The sequence below is a fragment of the Stegastes partitus genome, unplaced genomic scaffold (assembly GCF_000690725.1).
Source record: "Stegastes partitus isolate 25-593 unplaced genomic scaffold, Stegastes_partitus-1.0.2 Scaffold346, whole genome shotgun sequence".
In the NCBI taxonomy this organism is placed as follows: domain Eukaryota; kingdom Metazoa; phylum Chordata; class Actinopteri; family Pomacentridae; genus Stegastes; species Stegastes partitus.
In genome coordinates, this window is record NW_007578077.1 from 18,668 (window position 1) to 38,941 (window position 20,274).

At 41.9% G+C, this 20,274-nt stretch overlaps 1 protein-coding gene across 1 annotated transcript in view; it reads left to right on the plus strand.

Moving 5' to 3' along the window:
- The window catches only part of LOC103358944 (anoctamin-4), a 62,756-nt gene that overhangs the window by 9,737 nt on the left and 32,745 nt on the right, over window positions 1-20,274 (plus strand). The window contains exons 3-7 of the mRNA XM_008284104.1: window positions 3,412-3,636; window positions 15,460-15,660; window positions 17,402-17,550; window positions 17,776-17,925; window positions 20,105-20,205. Coding sequence (XP_008282326.1) covers window positions 3,412-3,636; window positions 15,460-15,660; window positions 17,402-17,550; window positions 17,776-17,925; window positions 20,105-20,205 — 826 coding nt within the window. The remainder of the gene's footprint in view (window positions 1-3,411; window positions 3,637-15,459; window positions 15,661-17,401; window positions 17,551-17,775; window positions 17,926-20,104; window positions 20,206-20,274) is intronic.

The window sequence follows — 20,274 nt, forward strand, 5'->3', positions numbered from 1 at the left end:
ATCTGTGGTGAAGTTGTCAGAGGGTGTTTTTTAACCCAAGTTTTGCTCCTTTTCTAAACCTAACCAAATAGTTTGGACCAAACACCGACTGAAAACCAACATAGAACAGTGATTGGAAACAGAAGTCGAAGTTGCCTGAAAGTCAGCGGGTTTACGCCAACATCAAACACAGATAACGGAGCACCAAGAAATGGAGTGATAGTCGACTGAAAGACGTCCCCACTGATCCACATGTATTTTACGATGTTTGATTAAAAGGCTTATTGAATGACTGACAGCATTCAAACTGGGTGACGTAGATAGCATGTTAAGTGCAAGTCACTCACTTCTTCTCCAAACCAACACCTTAGGATGGTTCTGCTGCCCTGCTCGGTGCACTCTGCAGTCTGTGTGTATCTGATGGAGTTGCGTTACCTCTCACTGCACAACAGTAACTGATACGGCTAAGCATTTGAGACTGCAGTAAATTTTATCCAACAATTCCATCACCTTTTTGGAGAGGTCAGTGATATTCCATGACGAATTGTTTTGTGTCTCGACTTATCCTTGTTCCAACTCATACGATGAAACAGGAGCCGTGACAATAAAGGCCTGAAGGGTTTGTGCAGCTTTGCACGTCGCAGTAATGTTTGTCGATGAGCGAAACGCCAGCGTGTGTTTTAATGTTGTGTGTGTTTTGTGATGTGAAGAGTAGATATTTTCCTCTGCAGTTTGCACAAAACTAAAAAAAAAGGATTTCCTCTGATTCCCCATGGACTTGTTTTCTTTAACTGTACATCTAAATCCAGTAGCAACCAGTCAGTATTGTATTGGTACTGGATCCTTACAAACTAAATTACACTGTAACTCAGGGGTGCCCAATTCTGGTCCTCGAGAGCCCCTATCCAGCATGTTTCCCTCTTCCAACACACCTGATTCAAATGATCAGCTCATCATCAAGCTCTGCAGAAGCCTGATAACCATCCTGATCATGTGTGTTGGAAGAAGGAAACATCTAAAACATGCTGGATAGGGGCTCTCGAGGACCAGGATTGGGCACCCCTGCTGTAAATGTTGAAGAATTTGCTGCATTCCTTGATTGTTTTTAAGCTGAACCAAGTCAAGAAATTCCCTCCTATAATTTTCTAGGGGCCTGTTAGATTTTTTCTGGCCAGAAGGTATTGTACCTGCCAAATTCCCCTCAGGGAAAATAAAGACCTTCTCACTGCTCTAGTTGTTGCAAATGCTGACTTGAGCATAAACATTATTTTGGGGACGCCCGGCCTAACTCGGTCGCACTCCGTCGCGTGAAAACCCCTTTATTCTCTCAGAGAGTTAGAGGCTATAAAACAGCTGAGATGAGATGTAGAGTAGCGCACAGATTTATCCCGTCCCTCCTCCTCAGAATTTATCCTCCAGCTGAATGTGCTGTGTGAGGAGCGAGCAGGGAGCCTCAGAGACTGCCAGGCGTTCCACTTCTCTGCTATTGATCGGCCTGTGTTTGTTCATTGCTGATGTACCTTCGAAATCTGCTTTGCTTTGTGTTTCACAGGAAACAAGGAGGTGGTGATGGTTGTGTTGGGGGGGCGGGGGGAGTGTTCCCTAGTCCCACCTGCTCCCCGGTGTGTTGCATAACATCGATGTGCCAGAAATCAGCAGAAATATAAAAATCACAGCCCACTGTTCTGTACGTTTGGGTAATTGAGCCTTATCTGGATTCATGTAATCAAAAACTGGCAGTTTTAATCCCATCAACCACACATAGTGTATACGGGAACAAAATCACTGCACTTAATTTTAATTTGCACAGAAGATCTTAAAGTTTCTGGAGATACTGGACGATAAATGTCAGACTGAATAACAGTGAAAGATCTATAAAATAACTCAATTTAAAATTAGATGAAGCTTGGAGACAGATTTTTTGGGCCAGGACACTCACATATTATTTCCTTGCAGCTTTCTGTTTGTACATTCTGCAGACATTCATAAATAAAGAAAATAAATTTGACCACCTGGTAAATATAATCCAATAAAAATTATCCTTTTACCTCAGTTTTGGTCTCCACAGGCATTATGTCACTCTGCTAAATGCACCACTACATTCACTAGCTAGCAGCTAACTTTTCTTTATTTGTAATTTGATTTTGCGCAGTTTTAATTATCAGAGTTTTCTTTAGTTTTGGGGCATTTTTTTTTGTTGATTGTTATTTTTGCAAATGACAATGATAACATCAGTGTGATTGAGTAAAGTTATGGGATATGAAAGCAAAGCTATGCCTGCTTCTACATCAACGGGAAACAAAGGTGAATGGATTTTCTTTTCACATTTTGTTCACATCAGAATGTTTCAGCTTTTAATGGTTCCCCCAGCAATGTGTACCGGAGCAGCTCCTGGCACAGGTTACACCTACTGGACATTTCCCACTGCTCTAAGCAACATCTAAAGGTCTGTGTCAGTATGTTAGCAGTAGGAGGGTCTTGTGCTCAGAATGTCCTTGGGTCAAGATGCCATTTCCACATGTAGTTTGCTTACTAATGGACAGAATGTCTGAACAGTGCTTAGATAAACAGAGAAGACTGGTTCACAGTGTTATTGTACTGAATGTCGTCAGAGATAAAAATTAAAAGCAAACACTGTCGTGAGTAGGAGATGAAAAATTCCCATCAATTTACCCCCATATGAATGAAATGAAAAATACTTCATTTATCCCAGAAGGGAAATTCAATATGTAAAGAAGAGCAAAGAATTGGCAGCTCTTTTGGACCAGTCCAGCAGTGAGCAGAGACACCTGCCAGCCCAGAGCGGAGCTGAGGCGGGTCACCAGTCTCAGAGGCTTCGTGAAACTGAGAGGGAAGCCTGCTGGGGAGAAATCGAAGGCCGGAGGCGAGCCCAGCTGGTTCAGCAGTCTGCTGGCCCTTGTTAAGGAGAGAAAGCAGCAAAAACTGTGACTGACAGTGGGAAGCTGAAAATCCTCATTGCCTTTCTCATTACTAAACCTCCAACGGAGAAGGTGCAATTATTGATGAATCATGTCAGATCAAATAGAAAGCATAATTTTATTGGTACTTGAGCCATTTTCTTGTGTTTGTGATTGACATTTTTGTATCTGTGCTGCTGTATGTTTAGGAGTTGTAGTTGTAGGAACATAAGCGCCTCCTATTCTTCATGAACGCATTTGTGACTGCAAGACCCAGTAAAATGCAGGGAATGATGTTGACAGTCTCCTCCACTAGAGGGCAACATTGCTGAGCAGATACTTCAGGCTGCTGAGGTTCATTTATCCATCAGCATCACAAAAAGCCAATCCAGACGTCAAAGGTCCTGATAGTAGATGCAGCAATCGCCCCAGTGATAGGAAGAAGCTTTCTTAGTGCCATCATTGTGACAGATACTATTATTTATATTCTCATTGTCTGCCTGTTGTCTGGCAGGGTTTGACCTCGGGGGTCAGGTGGCCATCGGGTTCTCACACTGGAAGAGTCCTTCCTCAACGAACGGCCAGAACCTCCCCAGTCCAGACTGTGTTCACTCCGAGGCCTCCGCCGTCCCGCCCACCAGCGAGCATCTGGAGCCGGTGTCCTGCCCAGCGTCGCTGTCCATCACCCCGCTGCCCACCTGCAGCGCCAGTCAGGAGACGCTGTGCGACAGCAGCACAAGTATGTAACGTCCTGTTCAGTACATGTTTAAAATTATGAGCCATCAGCTAATGGCGGTGAATATGCTGTTCTGTGGCTAAGCTGGAATCTATAATATTGTGTTCTGAGTCTTCTGGTAACACCACACTGACTCCATGATGTTGAGATGAGGGCTCTCTGGGGGCCATGTTAGGACTCCTTGGTTGTCTTGTGGCTGAAAATGGCTCTTTATTGGGGTCATGGTCATGATTCTGAAAGATTTGGGGGCATGGGACTGTATGATGTGTGAAATTCTTCCTGTATTTCTCAGCATTGACGAGGCTCAGACCAAATCCCCAAGCTTCATTTGCAGAAACAAAGACCTCCACCATGCTTAGTGTTCTCTACAGGCCTTCAGCAATCAAACTGCCCTTGGTTAGAAACAAATACTTCAGATATTTTGACACATCAGTGCAGAGCGCCTGCTAACATTTTTCTGAACCTCCTGCTCTTCGTGCATAGGTGAGTTGCTTGGCCTCTGACCAGGGCCACACTGGTTTCTGCCAGTTCTGAGCTGATGGCGATTCAAAGGGGAGTCAGCTTGATGGGCCTTTCATCTGTTTTCCTTTGCTGGCCGCTGCAAAAACAATCATCCTTGTGCATTCTCTTTGTGCTTAGACAGCTGGAACTCAGGTTTTTGTCTTGTTAACGTGCCCATATTGTGTATTATGAGCTAAATAAGCAGTCATTGCCATAGCTGAGCATTTGCACCTGAAATCTGCAGTCTATTTGTAACAGTCTCAGAAAAACAGATTCAGACTTCCAGGGTTTCATCTTTATCAAACCTAAGCAGCCCGTCTGGTCAACTCTCAAGATGGAGCGTTCTGTCACTATTCTCTTTCAGAATCAGGTTTTAGTCAAACACGTGAGGCTTAAATAAGTCAATATTACAACTTGCAGTTGTGTAGCACTGAGTAGTCTTACAGTGTTTGAGCAGAGTCGGGGGTGAGCTGGTGTGCTTAAGCTGCTGTGAGTAGAGCTTTACGTTCTAAAGGAAGGAGTCATAACGTTACATCCAAACCATTTTAAAGCAGGAAGGGATCATTTTTATTGAAAAAAGAACTACTTTAAATACATTACATTACTTTGATAGACAGAGATACATTTCTGAGGTTTCCACCAAGGGGATCAATAAAGTTCTATTCTATTCTATTCTATTCTATTCTATTCTATTCTAAACCATTACATTTGACAAAAACAAACCTTTTGCACCAGATTATGTTAAATAAATAAATAAATACATAAAAATTCTGTGCTCTTTGTCACAACAGTGAAACCAGACGTTACAAACAGTCACAAGCCAAAAATGCAAGGACTTTTTGGTTGAACTGCAGGCTCTGTTTGCAAAGTAAAGATAGGAGACAAGTAGATAAACAAATTAAAATAAGTAAGTAGCAACATATCTGTAGAATGTAGAGCAACTATTTTCTCCAGTGTTGGTACCAACTATGGGTGCTTTGAAAGATACTGGCTCCAGGTGCTGTTGTTGTTGTTTTTTTAAGTGGTATATAGATCATGGATGGATCAACTCAACTTCATGGCATTATAACTTTACTGCACACATGGCATTCACAACACATTTCTAAATTCCCTCTACTTCTACCCATGGTTGTGCTGTTTCCATAGAGATGCAAGACTTTATATTGCAATTAAAAATGAGCCCATGGTGAGTGAAAATGTGACTCCCAGACATCGCTTGGGGTTCAGGGGTACAGTGATGAGCACAAACCCGTTTTAATTGTTTAATCAATAGTCTATGACTTTGCTACTTTCTTTAACCACATACAAATAAACACTTGCTTTATTTGGAAAACTCAAATTTGAATTTTTTCATATATCACACACAAGTATAAAAGCCAAAAAATAATATTACATTGAAATCAAATCACTACAGTAAGCCATGATAGATTGTAAAAAAAAAATGTGAACCTGCCCTTTAATATTAACTCGTAAGTGTGTGTGTGTGTGTGTGTGTGTGTGCCCTTGAGTCTCCATCGGAGGTACACACTGACACTGTCATCAGCGCCAAGTGTCATTGTTTTGGGCTGCAGCAGCTCTGACACAGCCAGCCCTTGTTTCTGATTGGCCGCTGTCAGAGCAGTTTGATCTGTGATTGGCTGGCAGGGAAGCCTGATTAAGAATGCCGATGAGTGGCACGCACCTCCTCTCTCCTCTCTCTCTCCCTCTCTCTCTCTCTCCCTCTCGCTCTGTCTCTCTCTCACACTGTAAACATCCTGCTCATGCTTGTGTGTGTTTTTTCCTTCACTGAGGATCTTTGACAGCTTTTCCGCTGCCAGATTCGAGCGTCTTCACTATGACAGATCCGCCTGAGCGCGATGTGTTTGTGTGTGCAGTGATGCTGGACCGACCGATCCGGTGATGAGGAGTAAGGAGTAGAAAAAAAAAAAAAAAAAAAGTGGGGATGCTGGTTTCCCTCGTGGGACGTCGTGCTTGTTTGGTTTCCCTCAGCGAGGTCATTTGCATGCTGAGGTTGGAGGGGGAGAAGGGGTGACTGGTGTGTGTGTTGTGTGTGTGTGTGTGTGTGTGTGTGTGTGCGCGCATGTTTATGTGTGTGTGCGTGCGGGTGGAGGAGTCATCAGGCTGTTTTGGCATTTTGCTGCGGCTCGGCTGGGAAGCCCCCCCTCCCCAGTCCTGATCTCTTCCCCTGTGAGGGGTGAAGCTGCCTCTCTACCTCTGCCCACCTTCACACGGTGAGTGTCGTCAAGTTGTCTTGAAGCAAAGGCGGCTTGTTCTCCAGAGTGGATGTTTTTTTGCTGCAGTGCTCTCTCTCATGTGTTGCCGTGTCCTACTCACACTCCCCTTTTTTTACGCTGCTTCATCTCTCACACGCAGTTCCCTGTGACCATGCAAGCATTTGACCTTCACACACACACACACACACACACACTCTCTCAGCTGTCCAACGCTGTAACTGTAATTCTACATTTTTTTTCTCTACTTTCTCATCCTCCATGACGCTTTGGTTGTAAGTCACAGAAATGGGTCACGTCTCTGTGAGGAGGTTATCAGCATGTGTCTGCTGCGACCGTGTCGTCCACGCGCCAAACCTCTGGTCAGGGAGAACATGCACTCCGGGGCATTATGGGTGCATCCAGATGGAGCGAGCGATCCCTCCTCACAAGTGACTGACACCCGATCCCCCCGGCAACACACACATAACACACATACACCCACCATCTCCCATTCTTCTTCTTCCCGTTCCCCCTGCAAATCTTTTCTTCTCCTCTCAGTGTGAGCTGTCATCTCCAGGTTGGGTTGTGTTACGCGAGGAACCACGTTGTAACTGGATGTTATTTAGCTGAGAATGTTTTCCTCTCACACCAATTAAAATCCCAAAGATAACCAGCTTAATTTATTTATGTAATAGCTGTAATTGTCTTGTCTTTCTTTACATAATGTCCTGGAGGGATTATTAGTCTAAATGTGTGTAATTAAAGAGACAGCTAGAATTCCACTTTGAAAAGTTTTGCTGTTGAATGGACACCTTTTAAAAACATGTTCAAATTTGGTGCAACAGAGGCTAAGACATCCTGACTTTTGGCAACTAACATTGGTAAAGAGCTGCAAAAACACTGGATCACTTTCCATATTGCACTTTCTATGCAACTTTCTATATACTTTCTGTTAAACAAAAACTACGGAAGCCGAGAACGGTCGTTTTCCGCTACTGTTCTTTCTTCGCCATTTTCTTGAGATAATGAGTTAATTTTCTCGTTATCTCGTGAAAACAAGATAATTGGTGTTTGTGTTTGCCCGCTTGTCACCAGCGGGGGGCTGGAGGACAGACGAGACCGGGCACGAGCGCTTCATTGTAAGTTGTCGTGCCCGGTCAGCTGTTCTCATGACACGTCATGTCGGAGTTCCCGGTCAGCTGTCTATATAAGATACGTCACACCAGGAAGTCCGACAACTTCTGATGAAGGCTGAAGTGACAGCCGAAACTGTCAACGGGATAATTATCTCGTTATCTCGAGAAACTGAACACCGTTTCCCCGAGAAAATGCCGTTTAAAAAAATGTGCGGCCATGACCGCTCTCGGCTTCCGTAAAAAACAACAACAAAAAAAGTTAATTAAAAATGTGTACAGTAAAGACAGATGGGCAAACCTTCGCTGACATCACCCATAGGTTACCTGTGAAAAATGATCAAAGATGTAAGCGTGAGTGGAGGTGAGGCGGGTCATGCAAACATTTCTAGGCCATGAACTGTCCTGTGACAACACCCACCCAAAGCAGCCACACCATTCATTATGCATAGCATTTTGCCGTAATATATTTTAACCAGGTTAGTTATATGAACATTTACTGCCTGTACAGGTGTCATGAATGGGAGAAATTAGCTATACGAACCTAAACCATTTTTCACCAGCTTGAAAATACTGTTTATTTCTGCTGTGTAATTAAGCCTTTTATCATGGAAGTCTGTGGGGATTTACTCACATTTGGATTCACCCTCAAGTGGCTATTGAAGGAACTGCAGTTTTTTAGCATCAGCTCCATATTTAAGCCTCAGACGTTGGTTTATTTTTTTTTAAAAAGCATCTTAACAAATGTGACAGTTTGTCCATTTTACGAGCTGAACAGATGTTAGCTCCAATGTAATGCCGTATATAGCAACGGATGCAAACACGTGCATATGCAACAGCTGGCAGTGTGCATATGCGTGTGTTTTGGATTAGGTCAGCCCCTAACTGAAGCCAGCAACAGATACTACAGTTCTTTGTGCTATTAGCCTTCAATCACTTCCCAATGTCCTCTCAGCTCTGTACAGGTACAAAACTGATTCATAGAAATGATTTACCACAGGATAAGTTGAACAAAGTGAAACAGTGTGACCCCATGTAGATATGTCTTTGCGTAAACTTGTGCCATCCATGTAAAATTCAATCGGATTGCATCTTTTTTTTTTCTCAAAATGCATCTTCGGTAGTTGATTTAACCACTAAATACTCATGTCTTTGTAAAAGTGTTATATTTAAAAGGCATTTCCATACTTAAAATGACTTAACTCTGTCACAGTGTATTTTCTAGAATGTCCAGATCTATGCAGTCTCCTTCTCTCTGCTCACCTTCTCCCCTGCAGCACAGCACACCAGCTCACCTACAGCTCTGCTTAGAAACTATAAAACTATGCTGCACTACATAATGTCAAGTATAATATTGGTGTAATTCAAAATGCAGAAAGCCCCAACGCTGCATGTTGACAGAATTGGTTCTTTAGGTTTGTTATGTTTGAAATCCTGGAAGTCTAAATCATGTTTTTGAGACGATTATCAGTACCACTGCAGTTTCACGGTGGAAAAGCTCAGTCATGGTGGTGACTACTTATTTCATTTATGATATGTCTATGACTTTAACAAGGTAAAAAAAAAAAAACACTAGAGGGGGGTCCTTGAGATGTCTTTCTAATGAAGAAGGGATGAGGAACAACTTGAAAGAGAGAGGGGGGATCACATGTAACACAGGTCCCTTGGCTGGAATTGTGGCATTTACGTGGCATGCATTATAACCATTCAGCGGCAGGGCTTGTTTTTCCTTTGATTTTTCAATGACTGCATGCAGTTGCATCAGCTCTCTAATCCATGTGGTATTCTGTTTGAACTATACAAGGTGTATGACACGGCAGCCCTTCCTCTCACCGTCCAAAAGTGAAGTCAAAGTGGGTGTTGGCTTCCTGAAATTGCATTTGCAGGCAGGGTCTGTGTAGCTATGACTGAATGGTGGAGACGTGGTATCGATGTTCCGCCTTGTGCTTGGTCTAAAATGTCAGTACAAGAAGCAAACAAGCCTGGAACTTTACACAGTCCAGCCATTGGATTCTTGGCTGCCATGGACTGTATGTGTCCTATTAGTAGCTGCTAGTTGTTTTGCTAGGTAGCTACATATCATCTGCTTTTTCCTCCACAGATTGATTGTGCTCTTGGTTTGGTATCGAGTATGAAGGCAGGATCTTAACACATGTCTAGCTACCACTGCATAGACTCTGGTTGCAAATGGCGCCAACAGTGTAAGGCCAGTGAGATATCCCTAATATTGATGTGTAAAATTGATGGAATGCCCCTTTAAATTCAAACAGAATGAGATGTGTGATAAAAGCAGCAGTCTAAATAAGGAATGTTTGTGTTGGAGATGTTCTCAGCTGTGCATTTAGAAGATGAATATGGCTTTTATACGTCTTCGCTCTGGCAGAAATTTACATCCAGCATGACTCACTTTGTGATCAGATCATTTCCAATCCCCAGCTGATTTAGACATACCTCTCAGCGTTTCTCAGTGACTACAGTTACCTAACACTCACAGTCAACAATATGTGTGAGATCTGTGATCACCTTTTGTCGACGGAGATGCAGAAACACAAGCTGCAGCCTCGAAACGAGAGGAGCAGCATAAGATATGAAATGTTGATTAAATATGTATCTGACACAGTGAAATAACCGGCGTAGCCTACTTACTTCTGCACGCATTAATTTTCATGAGCTACTTGCTCCCAATACTAGAGATCTGGATTCCAAACTATTGAGCTGATAAGTTTAAATTATTGATAGGACATACTGTACATGTGCAGAGAGTCAGGCTGCTGAAACTGACACGATCGTACAATCTGGGTTGTTTTAGTGCAAAAAAATGCAGGAGATTAATCACTTAGTTAATGATAAATAATAATAATAAACTTTATTTATATAGCACTTTTCAAAACAGGGTTACAAAGTGCTGTACAGATTCAAAGAGAAGTGTAAGGAAAACAACATTAAACAACAATAAAAGAAGTAAAAAGCAAAAAATACATAAATAAATAAAAAATGGTGAAGGTGAAACACACAAAGAATGAAAGACAATAAAACAATATAAAAATATATAAGAAAAATAAAACCCAGTAAAAGAAGACAATTAAAAAAGACAATAAAGGAAGGAATAAAACAGAAGATAAAATGTACTGCCCTTAATACTGTCATCAAACGGAGTAAAAGTACACTCATAAAACAGCTCCTGTAAAAGCACATCTGTATAAATGTGTTTTTAAAAGAGTTTTAAAGGAGGATAAAGTGTTAAGGACTATGAAAGTTTAAATCAAACTAAATTATTTAAATATGTAAATTCATTTGTAGTTTCTGCACCTTCACAATCAAAACTGAAACTTTACATCAGGTAGACAAATGAATACAGGTGTTGCTTCCTGTCTTTCAGATAATAGATGATTGTTCAGCAGGTGAAATGTCCAGATTTGTCTTTTTTGTTTTCGATTCAGGGCAGCCAATTCTCTGTGTACTTGTTGCCGCTAAGTTCCACAGTTGGCCGAGGCGTCCGTATACATCTGGGATGTCAGGACTCTTGGAAAATGCTGAGTGTTCTTAAGAAGGAAATGGATAAGGAAAAAGGCCAACACAGCTAATGAAACAGTGTGTTTACTGTAAGTGAGTTCTGAGGACAACTCTCTGTGTGAGCGCTGCCAAAGCTTCGGCACCACGTGACCTCGGCTGTGGCTTGGGTTACAGACCGACCATAAGGCTGTTAAAGTTTGATGGATACATTGTTTGACTGGCCACTGTCTCGGCACAGCAGCATGATGTAGGCTAATATGTGGTGTCTCAGTCCTCTGAGAGCCAATATTTATAGTAAGCAATTCTGCCTTCCGTTAATGAGGCTGCCGTAGGAGTGCTGTGGGTGCTGAGGAAACGGGGTCGCCGAGTGTCTTCAATACAGGGAGGTGACGATAACGAGCTGCTGCTGCTGTTGATCCCTACAGTTATTACACATGTATGAAAGAAGTGCAAAAAAACATGCTGAATAAGCTTCTTGTGTCTTCTATGGAAGCCCATTTAGGCCAAAAAGGAAGGCGAAAAGTTAGCCGTGATTTAAAGTTAGCCATGTGACTGTGACTATGATTAGAAGGGTGCATCTGCATAGAAAGTTTAAAAAAATCATTTTAAAAATATGGAAAAGCCGTTTGGAACTTTTCTTATATTTGTAACAGTAGTAAGAAATCCAAAATTTTTTATTTTTTTTTTTAGATCTGGCTGTGCAATTTTCAAACAGAGATTTGTGGTGCTGATTTAAATCGTCAAACAACTGGTTTTGCATTTATTTTTACAACCAAATCATCCTTTTCAGTGCACACGTGGAGTCTGCATGTCAACAAACTCCGGTCTTATAAATACATTCAAGAAAATAAGCGCAGTGTATTAAAGAACCCTTAAATTAGTGTATATAGTATATCAGACAGACTTTCATTGTCAATTCATTATTTGTTATATTATTATTTTATTATTTAAGTTGTCTTTTTGCATTACAAAAACTGTTGTAATGTGGTTTGTTTGAGTTAAGTTGCGTTGCTTTACACTGCAGTTTCTGTGATGTGACTGTTGCACATGCACAGATTGTAACGATTGCATTTTTTTAAACACTGAAACAAGGACAACATTCAACCCCTAAATGATTTCTATGGTTTCTGTTTGGTTTAGGCTATTTGAATATTTTGTGAACTTTTTATTGTGAGACCTGAGTGAGAATGTATCTTAATTTGAGTTAGCAGGCTACTAATAGGCAAAAGGCTGAGGCTAGGTTACCTGCAGATATCTGCAAAAATATCTAAAAAAAGAAAATTCCGTCACCACTTACAAGAACCTGATTTAAGTAGCTTCAACACTCAAAAAGCATGAAACAAGAAGTGTGTCCCAGCTGGGCGCATCACGTTAATGTGTCCCCTACAAACAGATCAATTGTCATTTGTGCTATTTGCAGTGGGTCATGCGAACGTCTCTGGATCACTGACTGTCCTGTAACAGCAGCTGGCTCTCGGTCAAAGGAGCAATTCCATTAATTATGCATCAATTTAAGCCTGAATACAATTTGGTTTTTGAAATTATGATGTTTTTGTGTTTAGTTTTCTTACTGGCAGAAATGGGTTTCCATACAGGTCTGTTAATCGTAAGGCACACATACTTTAAAAACCATGAGTGTCTATTCAGCTTCCCAACACAACAGAGGACAACATCTGAAAAGGTTGTGATTCATGTGAGTGTTTTCTCTGCTGAACCCCGGCGTAATGAAACGTTTACCATCGCCGTGAGTTAAGGAAGACGATGCTGAGCACTGACTTTTCATGAGTGTGAAATTTATCGTCTTTCTATGAGCTGCATCCATGGAGTCCAATGTTCCAAAGCATCAACGGCTGATTAAAAGCCGAGACGCCTCCGCAACCTCTATCTCTGTCCCCATTACTACGGCTCAGCAGAAAATTTAGCTGATTCACCTTTGCTGTCACAAACGAAAATTCAGCGCGTAGACCTCTAAGACTGCCTCGCCGCTTTACTGAAGTCTTCCCGCTCTCCAGAGGACTGAAAGTAAGAGATACAGACCTATTTAGGTTGAGTTCATTTAAGCTGTTTTGCTAAGCTTTGAATAATTTCTTTCCTCAAGGGACACCGTCTGGTTGACAAATAGACCCAATTAGCTTGTGTGTTTCCGTGGAGAGAGTCTGTCTTTTCAAGGTCTTTCAAGGTTAATCCTTATTAAGGAGATAAAAGTTACTGAGCTGTCATTTTGTCTTTTTTCTTTGACTTTGACACATCTTTCTTTCTCACATTATCAGCTATTCTCTCTCTGTTCCTGCTTCTTCTTTTTTGATTACACCTGCTCTAAATGTGTTTGCAACAACTCGGGGAAAAGTTTGTGACAGTGAGAATAGTTACACAACCAAGTTCTGTTTATTGCTAAACTTCTGCTGTCCGTCTACAGTTTACACATTGTGTGTTCCACTGCACATGCTCACCAGCGTTTATCACGTTGGAATCCCACTTGGCCCATTGTATTCTCATTACTGGATCCAACAGTTAGCAATTTGTTAGATTATCTGTATCTTTTTAAAAAGATTTCCAATAAAGTAAATACATTTGAAAAGGTGCTGTTTTGGCTCAGGGGCTGCAAGGTGGCTCGGTGGTTAGCACCATCGCCTCGCAGCTAGAAGGTCCCCGGTTCGCGTCCCAGTGAGGACACCCGGGATCTTTCTGTGTGGAGTCTCCATGTTCTCCCCGTGCAGCGTGGGTTCTCTCCGGGTTCTCCGGCTTCCTCCCACATAGTCCAAAACATGTTGAGGTTAATTGGTGATTCTAAATTGTCCGTAGGTGTGAATGTGAGTGTGCTTGGTTGTCTGTCTCTAAGTGTAGCCCTGTGATAGACTGGTTACCTGTCCAGGTGAACCTGCCTTCACCCTGAGTCAGCTGGGATAGACTCCAGCCCCCCATGACCCTAGTGAGGATTAAGAGGTGTATAGATAATGGATGGATGGATGGATGGATGGATGGATGGATCTTCCTGATTACTGATAATAGCTCCTTTTCTATTGGAAAAATGTTTTATGGGCCACAGGGGGATCTATTTATTGTTGTTGGAAAACATTGGTAGTGAGACTGAGTGGTAGCCATAGACCATGTATGACATCACCCATTGGTTTTACTACTGTTCTGAGGTCTCGAGTTTGAAACTTTGCCTTCTTCATCCTGTTTTGTTTTTTGTTTTTAAACCGGACATGATAAACACACACCTACACAGGAGTGACTTATCAATAAGGAGTTAGTCCACCTTCAAAATACTGTTGTCATCTATTTTCCGGTAAATGGAACTATAATTTATAAAACAAGCATCCTGCTGTGTTGAATTAGACTTTAAACTATCGACCGAGACTATAAACTCATTAGAAAAATGTTCACTGAGGTACCAAATCAAATATGAAGTAGGTTACTTTTCTCAGACAATCTCACTTTATTCTGCAACCAGAGGAGTCGCCCCTGCTGGTCATTAGGAAGAGTGCAGTAGTGAGACATGTCCCCATCAGCTGAACTTTTCAAAGCAGGAGGCTATGTCCATCTTTTATATACAGTCTATGGTGGCAGTGCAATATCCAGCTCTCTTTATACAGCCAGGCTTGTTGCAAGAAACAGATATTATTGAGTAAAACAACCATATTTTTATATAGTGTAAAAAAATATTCACTTTAAAGCTGCTTTACTGAATGTTTTCATATAAACAATGTGTCCGTAAACCCAACAGAAACCTACTGTCCTACAAGCCCTCTGTCAACCTGCACGAATAACTGACAAACACAGTGAAGCATGTAGGGGCAAAGAGGCAGATGCTTCCTTCAGGAGTTCATTGTGAGAGTGAATTCAGCTTAGAAACATGATTTTTGATTGTTAAGCTCTCCATGACTGGTGGGCGTACAAATAGGAAACTGTCATAAGAACTTTGTGAGCTGATAATGTGTCAGTGTTGTTATAACAGTTTGCTGTGCTGCCCCAAGTGGGAAAAAAATCACAAGGAATGAACCCTTATCATATTTTTTGCTATTGTTTTTAATTTGACGTTTTTTGTTTGCTAGTTTTATGTGCAAGTATTCTCCTTGGATGCAATGCTAGTCTCACACTTGATTCTCCACTTTCTGCTGCTGTCAGACAGGCTCCAGAGGCACAATTCTGCATGAATGGTCACCAATAACCCAGTATAACAGCTGACAGTGGGTTTGTGGTCAGTTTGTGTGTGTCAGAGGTCTACCAGGACATTTTTACACTTCCTACGCAGTGCATACTTACAATGGAGTGAGACTGATTCATCCTTGCTGGTTGATAGATTGACTGATCAATACAGACGACTCAGTCAATACTTGGCCGGTTGCTGACACATCGACTACGAGACTTTTTGTTGTGCCAAAAGAGCAAGTAAGAGGACAACAGTTCCAGAGCATTACTCAGTAGACAAAAGTCATTGTAATGAAGTTCTGTTTGTCCCGTAGGTGTGAGTTTATCTCTACATGGGTCTGAGCCCCAGCGGCGGAGCCCCCACCGACACAGAGTCCCGCTGCAGCCCTCGGCCTCCGGCTACCAGGCAGCGGACAGACCTCTCGCCTTCCCCTCCTGTAGGAAGGCAGACATCATGGAGGAATCCTCGGCTGAAGCCCCCGACTCCAGCACTCAGGATGATGTGCCTCCGCTGGGTGAGACAGACCACCACCACCACCAACAAGGCTTGACGTCTCTGTGGACTGATGATACTTTCATTTGTTCAGTTCAGTCATGGACTCACTTCAAAAGAAGTCGGTCTCGTAGCAGTGCTGGGCAGCTTCCAGTGAGCATGTACACTGAACCCCTAGTGTCGTGTATTTCATCTCAGCAAATTAAGCTGGCAGCATTGCTGTGATTAAAATGAATACTTGTAGATGAGGTAATAAAGGCCTGCTCAAACATCCAGCTTTTCATGCTGTTGTGCTGGATGTGGTTGCAGGCTGTGTTGGCAGCTACGATTACGACACGTAAATTCATTAAATATTTCAGTTTGCATTACAAATCTCTTTCCCCTGCAGCTGATGTTATCACAGCAAATCTCACACACACACACACACACACACACACACACACACACTCTCTCTGCAGAAGGTTAGAAAAGAGAAATGTTTGCATCCAGTAGTTACAAGAGATTAATTCAGATTCAGATTGAAAAGTCAATTTGTGAGATAAGACAGACAGACAGACAGACAGACAGCTTCTGGGTTTGAATGAGCCTTCCTAAAATTTTTTGACATTAATTTTAAAGCTGCACTAATAAATATATTATTGTGGGCATCGAGTTACACTACTATGTGTTATGGAAGAGGTGTTGCTTGCAGTGTTGTATCATGTAAAATAATATTCCAGCTTCACTCTTATCAGTGCCGTTTCCAGCAGGAGCATCCATCTGTTTCAATATAACTCATAATAATCTTAATTTTTGGAACAATTTTCAAAATCAGAGCTACAAAGTGCTTCACAAGGCAGCAGAATAAACCAGACAAGTATGGTATAAAGTATAAAAACCCATACAGAGTTGGAAAGGAGATAAAAGCACGCCGTAAGAAGGCACTTAAAAGAGATCACTGACTCAGCCGAAATGATTTCCTCAGGCGGATCGTTCCAGAGCCTCGGGGCAACGACTGCACACGTTCTGCTCCCTTTAGTTTTCAGGCATCGTTAGAACAGACAAAAGACCTCTGCTCGAGAATCTGGCTTTCTATAGAGGCCATGAAGGGCCTTAAAATGAATCAGTAAGATGTTGAAATCCATTCTAAGACACTCTTTGATCTGGTGTAAAGAGGGGAGATGTGATCACGTCTTGGTTCAGGTTAAAGGAGGTTTGTATAGTCGGGAGTCAATCAACAGAGTTTTGTTGCCGTAATTTAGGCACGATGAGAAAAACGCTTGTAAATTTGGTCTCTGTGTCTTTCAAAGGTAAGATAGATTTGATTTTTAAAAATATGACAAAAACATGATTGTATAGGCTTTGTGCTGTGCTGCTAAAAAAAAACAAAAGAAAACATAGACTACTGTCAAACCAGACTCCAAGATGATTTGAATCTGAATCTGATTGACAAGAATCTGTTTTTTTTCCCTTCTGGGATAAATAAAGTATTTTCATTTCATTTCATTTCATTTAGAGGAAAAAAATCTAAAAAAAAAAAAACCCCAAAAAACCTTGTGTAAATGATCAGCAGCCAACAGTAATGTTTAGAGAGAATTTAATATTTTTCTCTCAAGTTTGTGGACTCAAAATGAGACTCAGCACTAAACTTGGATTGATTTTTTACCAAATAGCAGGAAACACCACTCCAGAGAAACGTTCATGTTGCTCCATTGGTATTCGTGTACCATTTTATTGTAACTACCATGTAATTCTATCCATTCTGTCCTCCGTCTTCCCTCCAGCTGTGAAGGATGTGAACGTGCTGCTGGAGAGGGAACGGTCAGAGGGCGTCAGCAGCCCGTCCAGAGACGACGACTCCACCCTGCAGAACCCAGGAACCCACAGCAGCATCCTGGACGACAACACCAAGTCTGATTCAGGCCTCCCAGAGGTCCGTGGTCACACTACAGGGGTCATTTTTAGTCCCAGATAGAGATATATTGTATGCTTCTTTAAGACAGGAGTCGTGTTTAGAATCATGTGGGTAAAAGGTTAACAGCCTCTTGTTCTTCCATCCATGGATGAGAAGCAGCGTAAAACAAGCTAGATGACTCCTCTGTTCTGTTCTGTCTGTTACTGTTCTTTCCTGACTGTCTGTATGTCTGTCTGCACTCAGGGGAGGAGTAAATCCAGCGGCCTTTGCTTCAGCGATGGAAAGAGCCGCATTGACTACATCCTGGTTTACAGGAAGTCCAGTTCTCAGTCGGAGAAGAGGGAGATATTTGAGCGGAACATCCGTGCAGAGGGCTTGCACATGGAAAAGGAGGTAAAGAGCATTCAGACCAGGTGACAAGTGTTCAGTGTGTGGTGTTGTTTGGCTTCTACCAGCTAGTCCCTGTATCGCTGTTTGGTGCTAAGCAGGCAATACAGTGAGATTTAACAAAGCTGCATTGCTAAAAAACAGCGACCAGCTTTGGTGACAGGATTGATGAAGGCAAAGAAAGTGAACTAAAACAGCTAATTTGTAGACAGCGGTTGTCTAAATAGGCTGAAAAGCTACCACAGGGCGACTCCTTCCACATGACATTGTCATCGGATCCACTGATTATATAAAAATAGTGACTGAAACAGCTTTGAAAGTGCTTGTTTTGACGAGCGACTGCTGTGAAAAACAGAAAGCTTTCAGGTTAGAGAAGTGGTGGAAGAAGCAGTCAGATTACTTCAGCAACAGCAATAATAAAGCAACATAAAAATACTCCATTACAGATCCAGCAGTAAAGTAAAAGTACCAGTTTTGTCCCTCTGACTGATATATTATACTTTATATCCAGTTCTGTGTACAGGGACAGCAGATACATCTGAGGATTCATCTCAGTTTTAGCAGGAGTGGAAAGAAGAAAAAACAAATGTCTGATACACAAATCTGCTTTCCTCAAATCCTTGATTTTTGCTGAGCGATTGGATCATTGAACATTTACTGAGACGAGACCATGTCAGAAGTTTAGAGGAAAAAAATCACTATTTGATGGAGCTCTGAGCAACTCACAGACACCTGAAATAGGAGCCTGAATGCTTTTTTAAGAAGCCTAAAATGTTGGAAATCACAGGTTTAACCTTTAAAGATTCATTTTAAAGGTTGCTATATTACTCACTGTGTAAAATCCTTATCTTAAAAGTAACTAAAGGTGTCAAATAAATGCTGAAGAGTAGAAAGTGCGAGATGTCTCTTGACATGTAGATGAGTGGTACAGTAGTCTGGAGTATAGAATGGTAAAGAAGGCGCCGCTATAGCTCACCTGGTTGAGCTGGTGTCCCATGTTCAGGGCTACAGTCCCGATGTGGAGGTCATGAGTTTGAATCCCACTCATGGCCCTTTCCCACATGTCTTCTCCCCTACTTTCCTGTCTCTCTCTCACTACACTATCCAATAAAGGCACAAAGACCAAAAACTTTAGAATGGTAAAGAATGGAAATTCTCAAGTACATCTTAAGTGTCCTTAAAAAACAATATTTGATAAAACGTACTTAGATATTTTTCACCACTAAACTAGAACATGTAGAATAGCAGCAATATAACTATATTGCAAAAACTGCAACTTCTTAAGGAAATTAATGTGTCAAACTTAACTTAAATTCATCAATCATTTAATATAAAACATTTTTCTCTTTGCCTCTGCTAGCGCTAGAGTTCACATTTAGACACAGTGCAGCCCTCCTTCAGCTAGTAAGGATTAAATGTCTTGCTCAAGGGCACGTCTTCAGGGCGGAGTCACTGGATTCAAGCTGAAGAGAGGAGTTTCTTACTTTATGGCCAAATTGCAAAGCAAATGTAAAACCGATGACTTCCTGTACTGACAGAATTTGCTGCGATTACTTTGGCCAACCTGTATTCACCGTGTGCTGCTGCATGAGCAAAATCAATACCGGTTTGTGTGAAGAGGCTATTTAATGCTCCCTCCTGTAATGCATGTAATCTCAATGGCCAGATTGCTGAATTTTAAAATGCGCCGAGCCTTTGTGCTGCCTCCGACAGCTGAGTGCTGTTGTGACGTTCGCTGGTGAGCTACCACTTATGGAGCCAAAACAAATGTGCTGATAGCAATTTTCTCCGCTGCTGCTTCTTATTTAGCATTTCAAGTGTCACTTGAAAGAGTGGAAATGTGGATGTTGTGATCTGTGTTAACTGCGGCGCCATTTGCTGATGCTGAAGCGTCAAGGTTATCATTATCTAGAACATGCAGAGGAGACAATGGACGTTGCCTCCTTTAACCTTCAGCCCACTTGTGTGTGTTTCTTGCGTGGAGTCATTTAGTTATTTTTAGGTCTCTTTGCTGCTATCTCCTGATTCATGTACTTTTAAACAGCCTCCTTCTCCGTCAGGCTGTACAAACAGGTGAGGATAAGAGTGGCTCTCAGGAAACAGACTGATGTTGAACAGCCTGCACTGAGATATGTTGTAGTTCCTTTATTGTTCCTATATTGTTGTGTGTTTGTCTTCTTTACAGGCCTCTTTAACAAACAGTGACGTGATCTTCCTGAAGCTTCACGCGCCATGGGATGTCCTCTGTCGCTACGCAGAGCTCATGAACATTCGCATGCCTTTTAGGTAAGACAACAGTTCCTATATGTGCCAAAGACAAAGACGTCATCAACAGCATGAAGGCAGCTGTCTGCT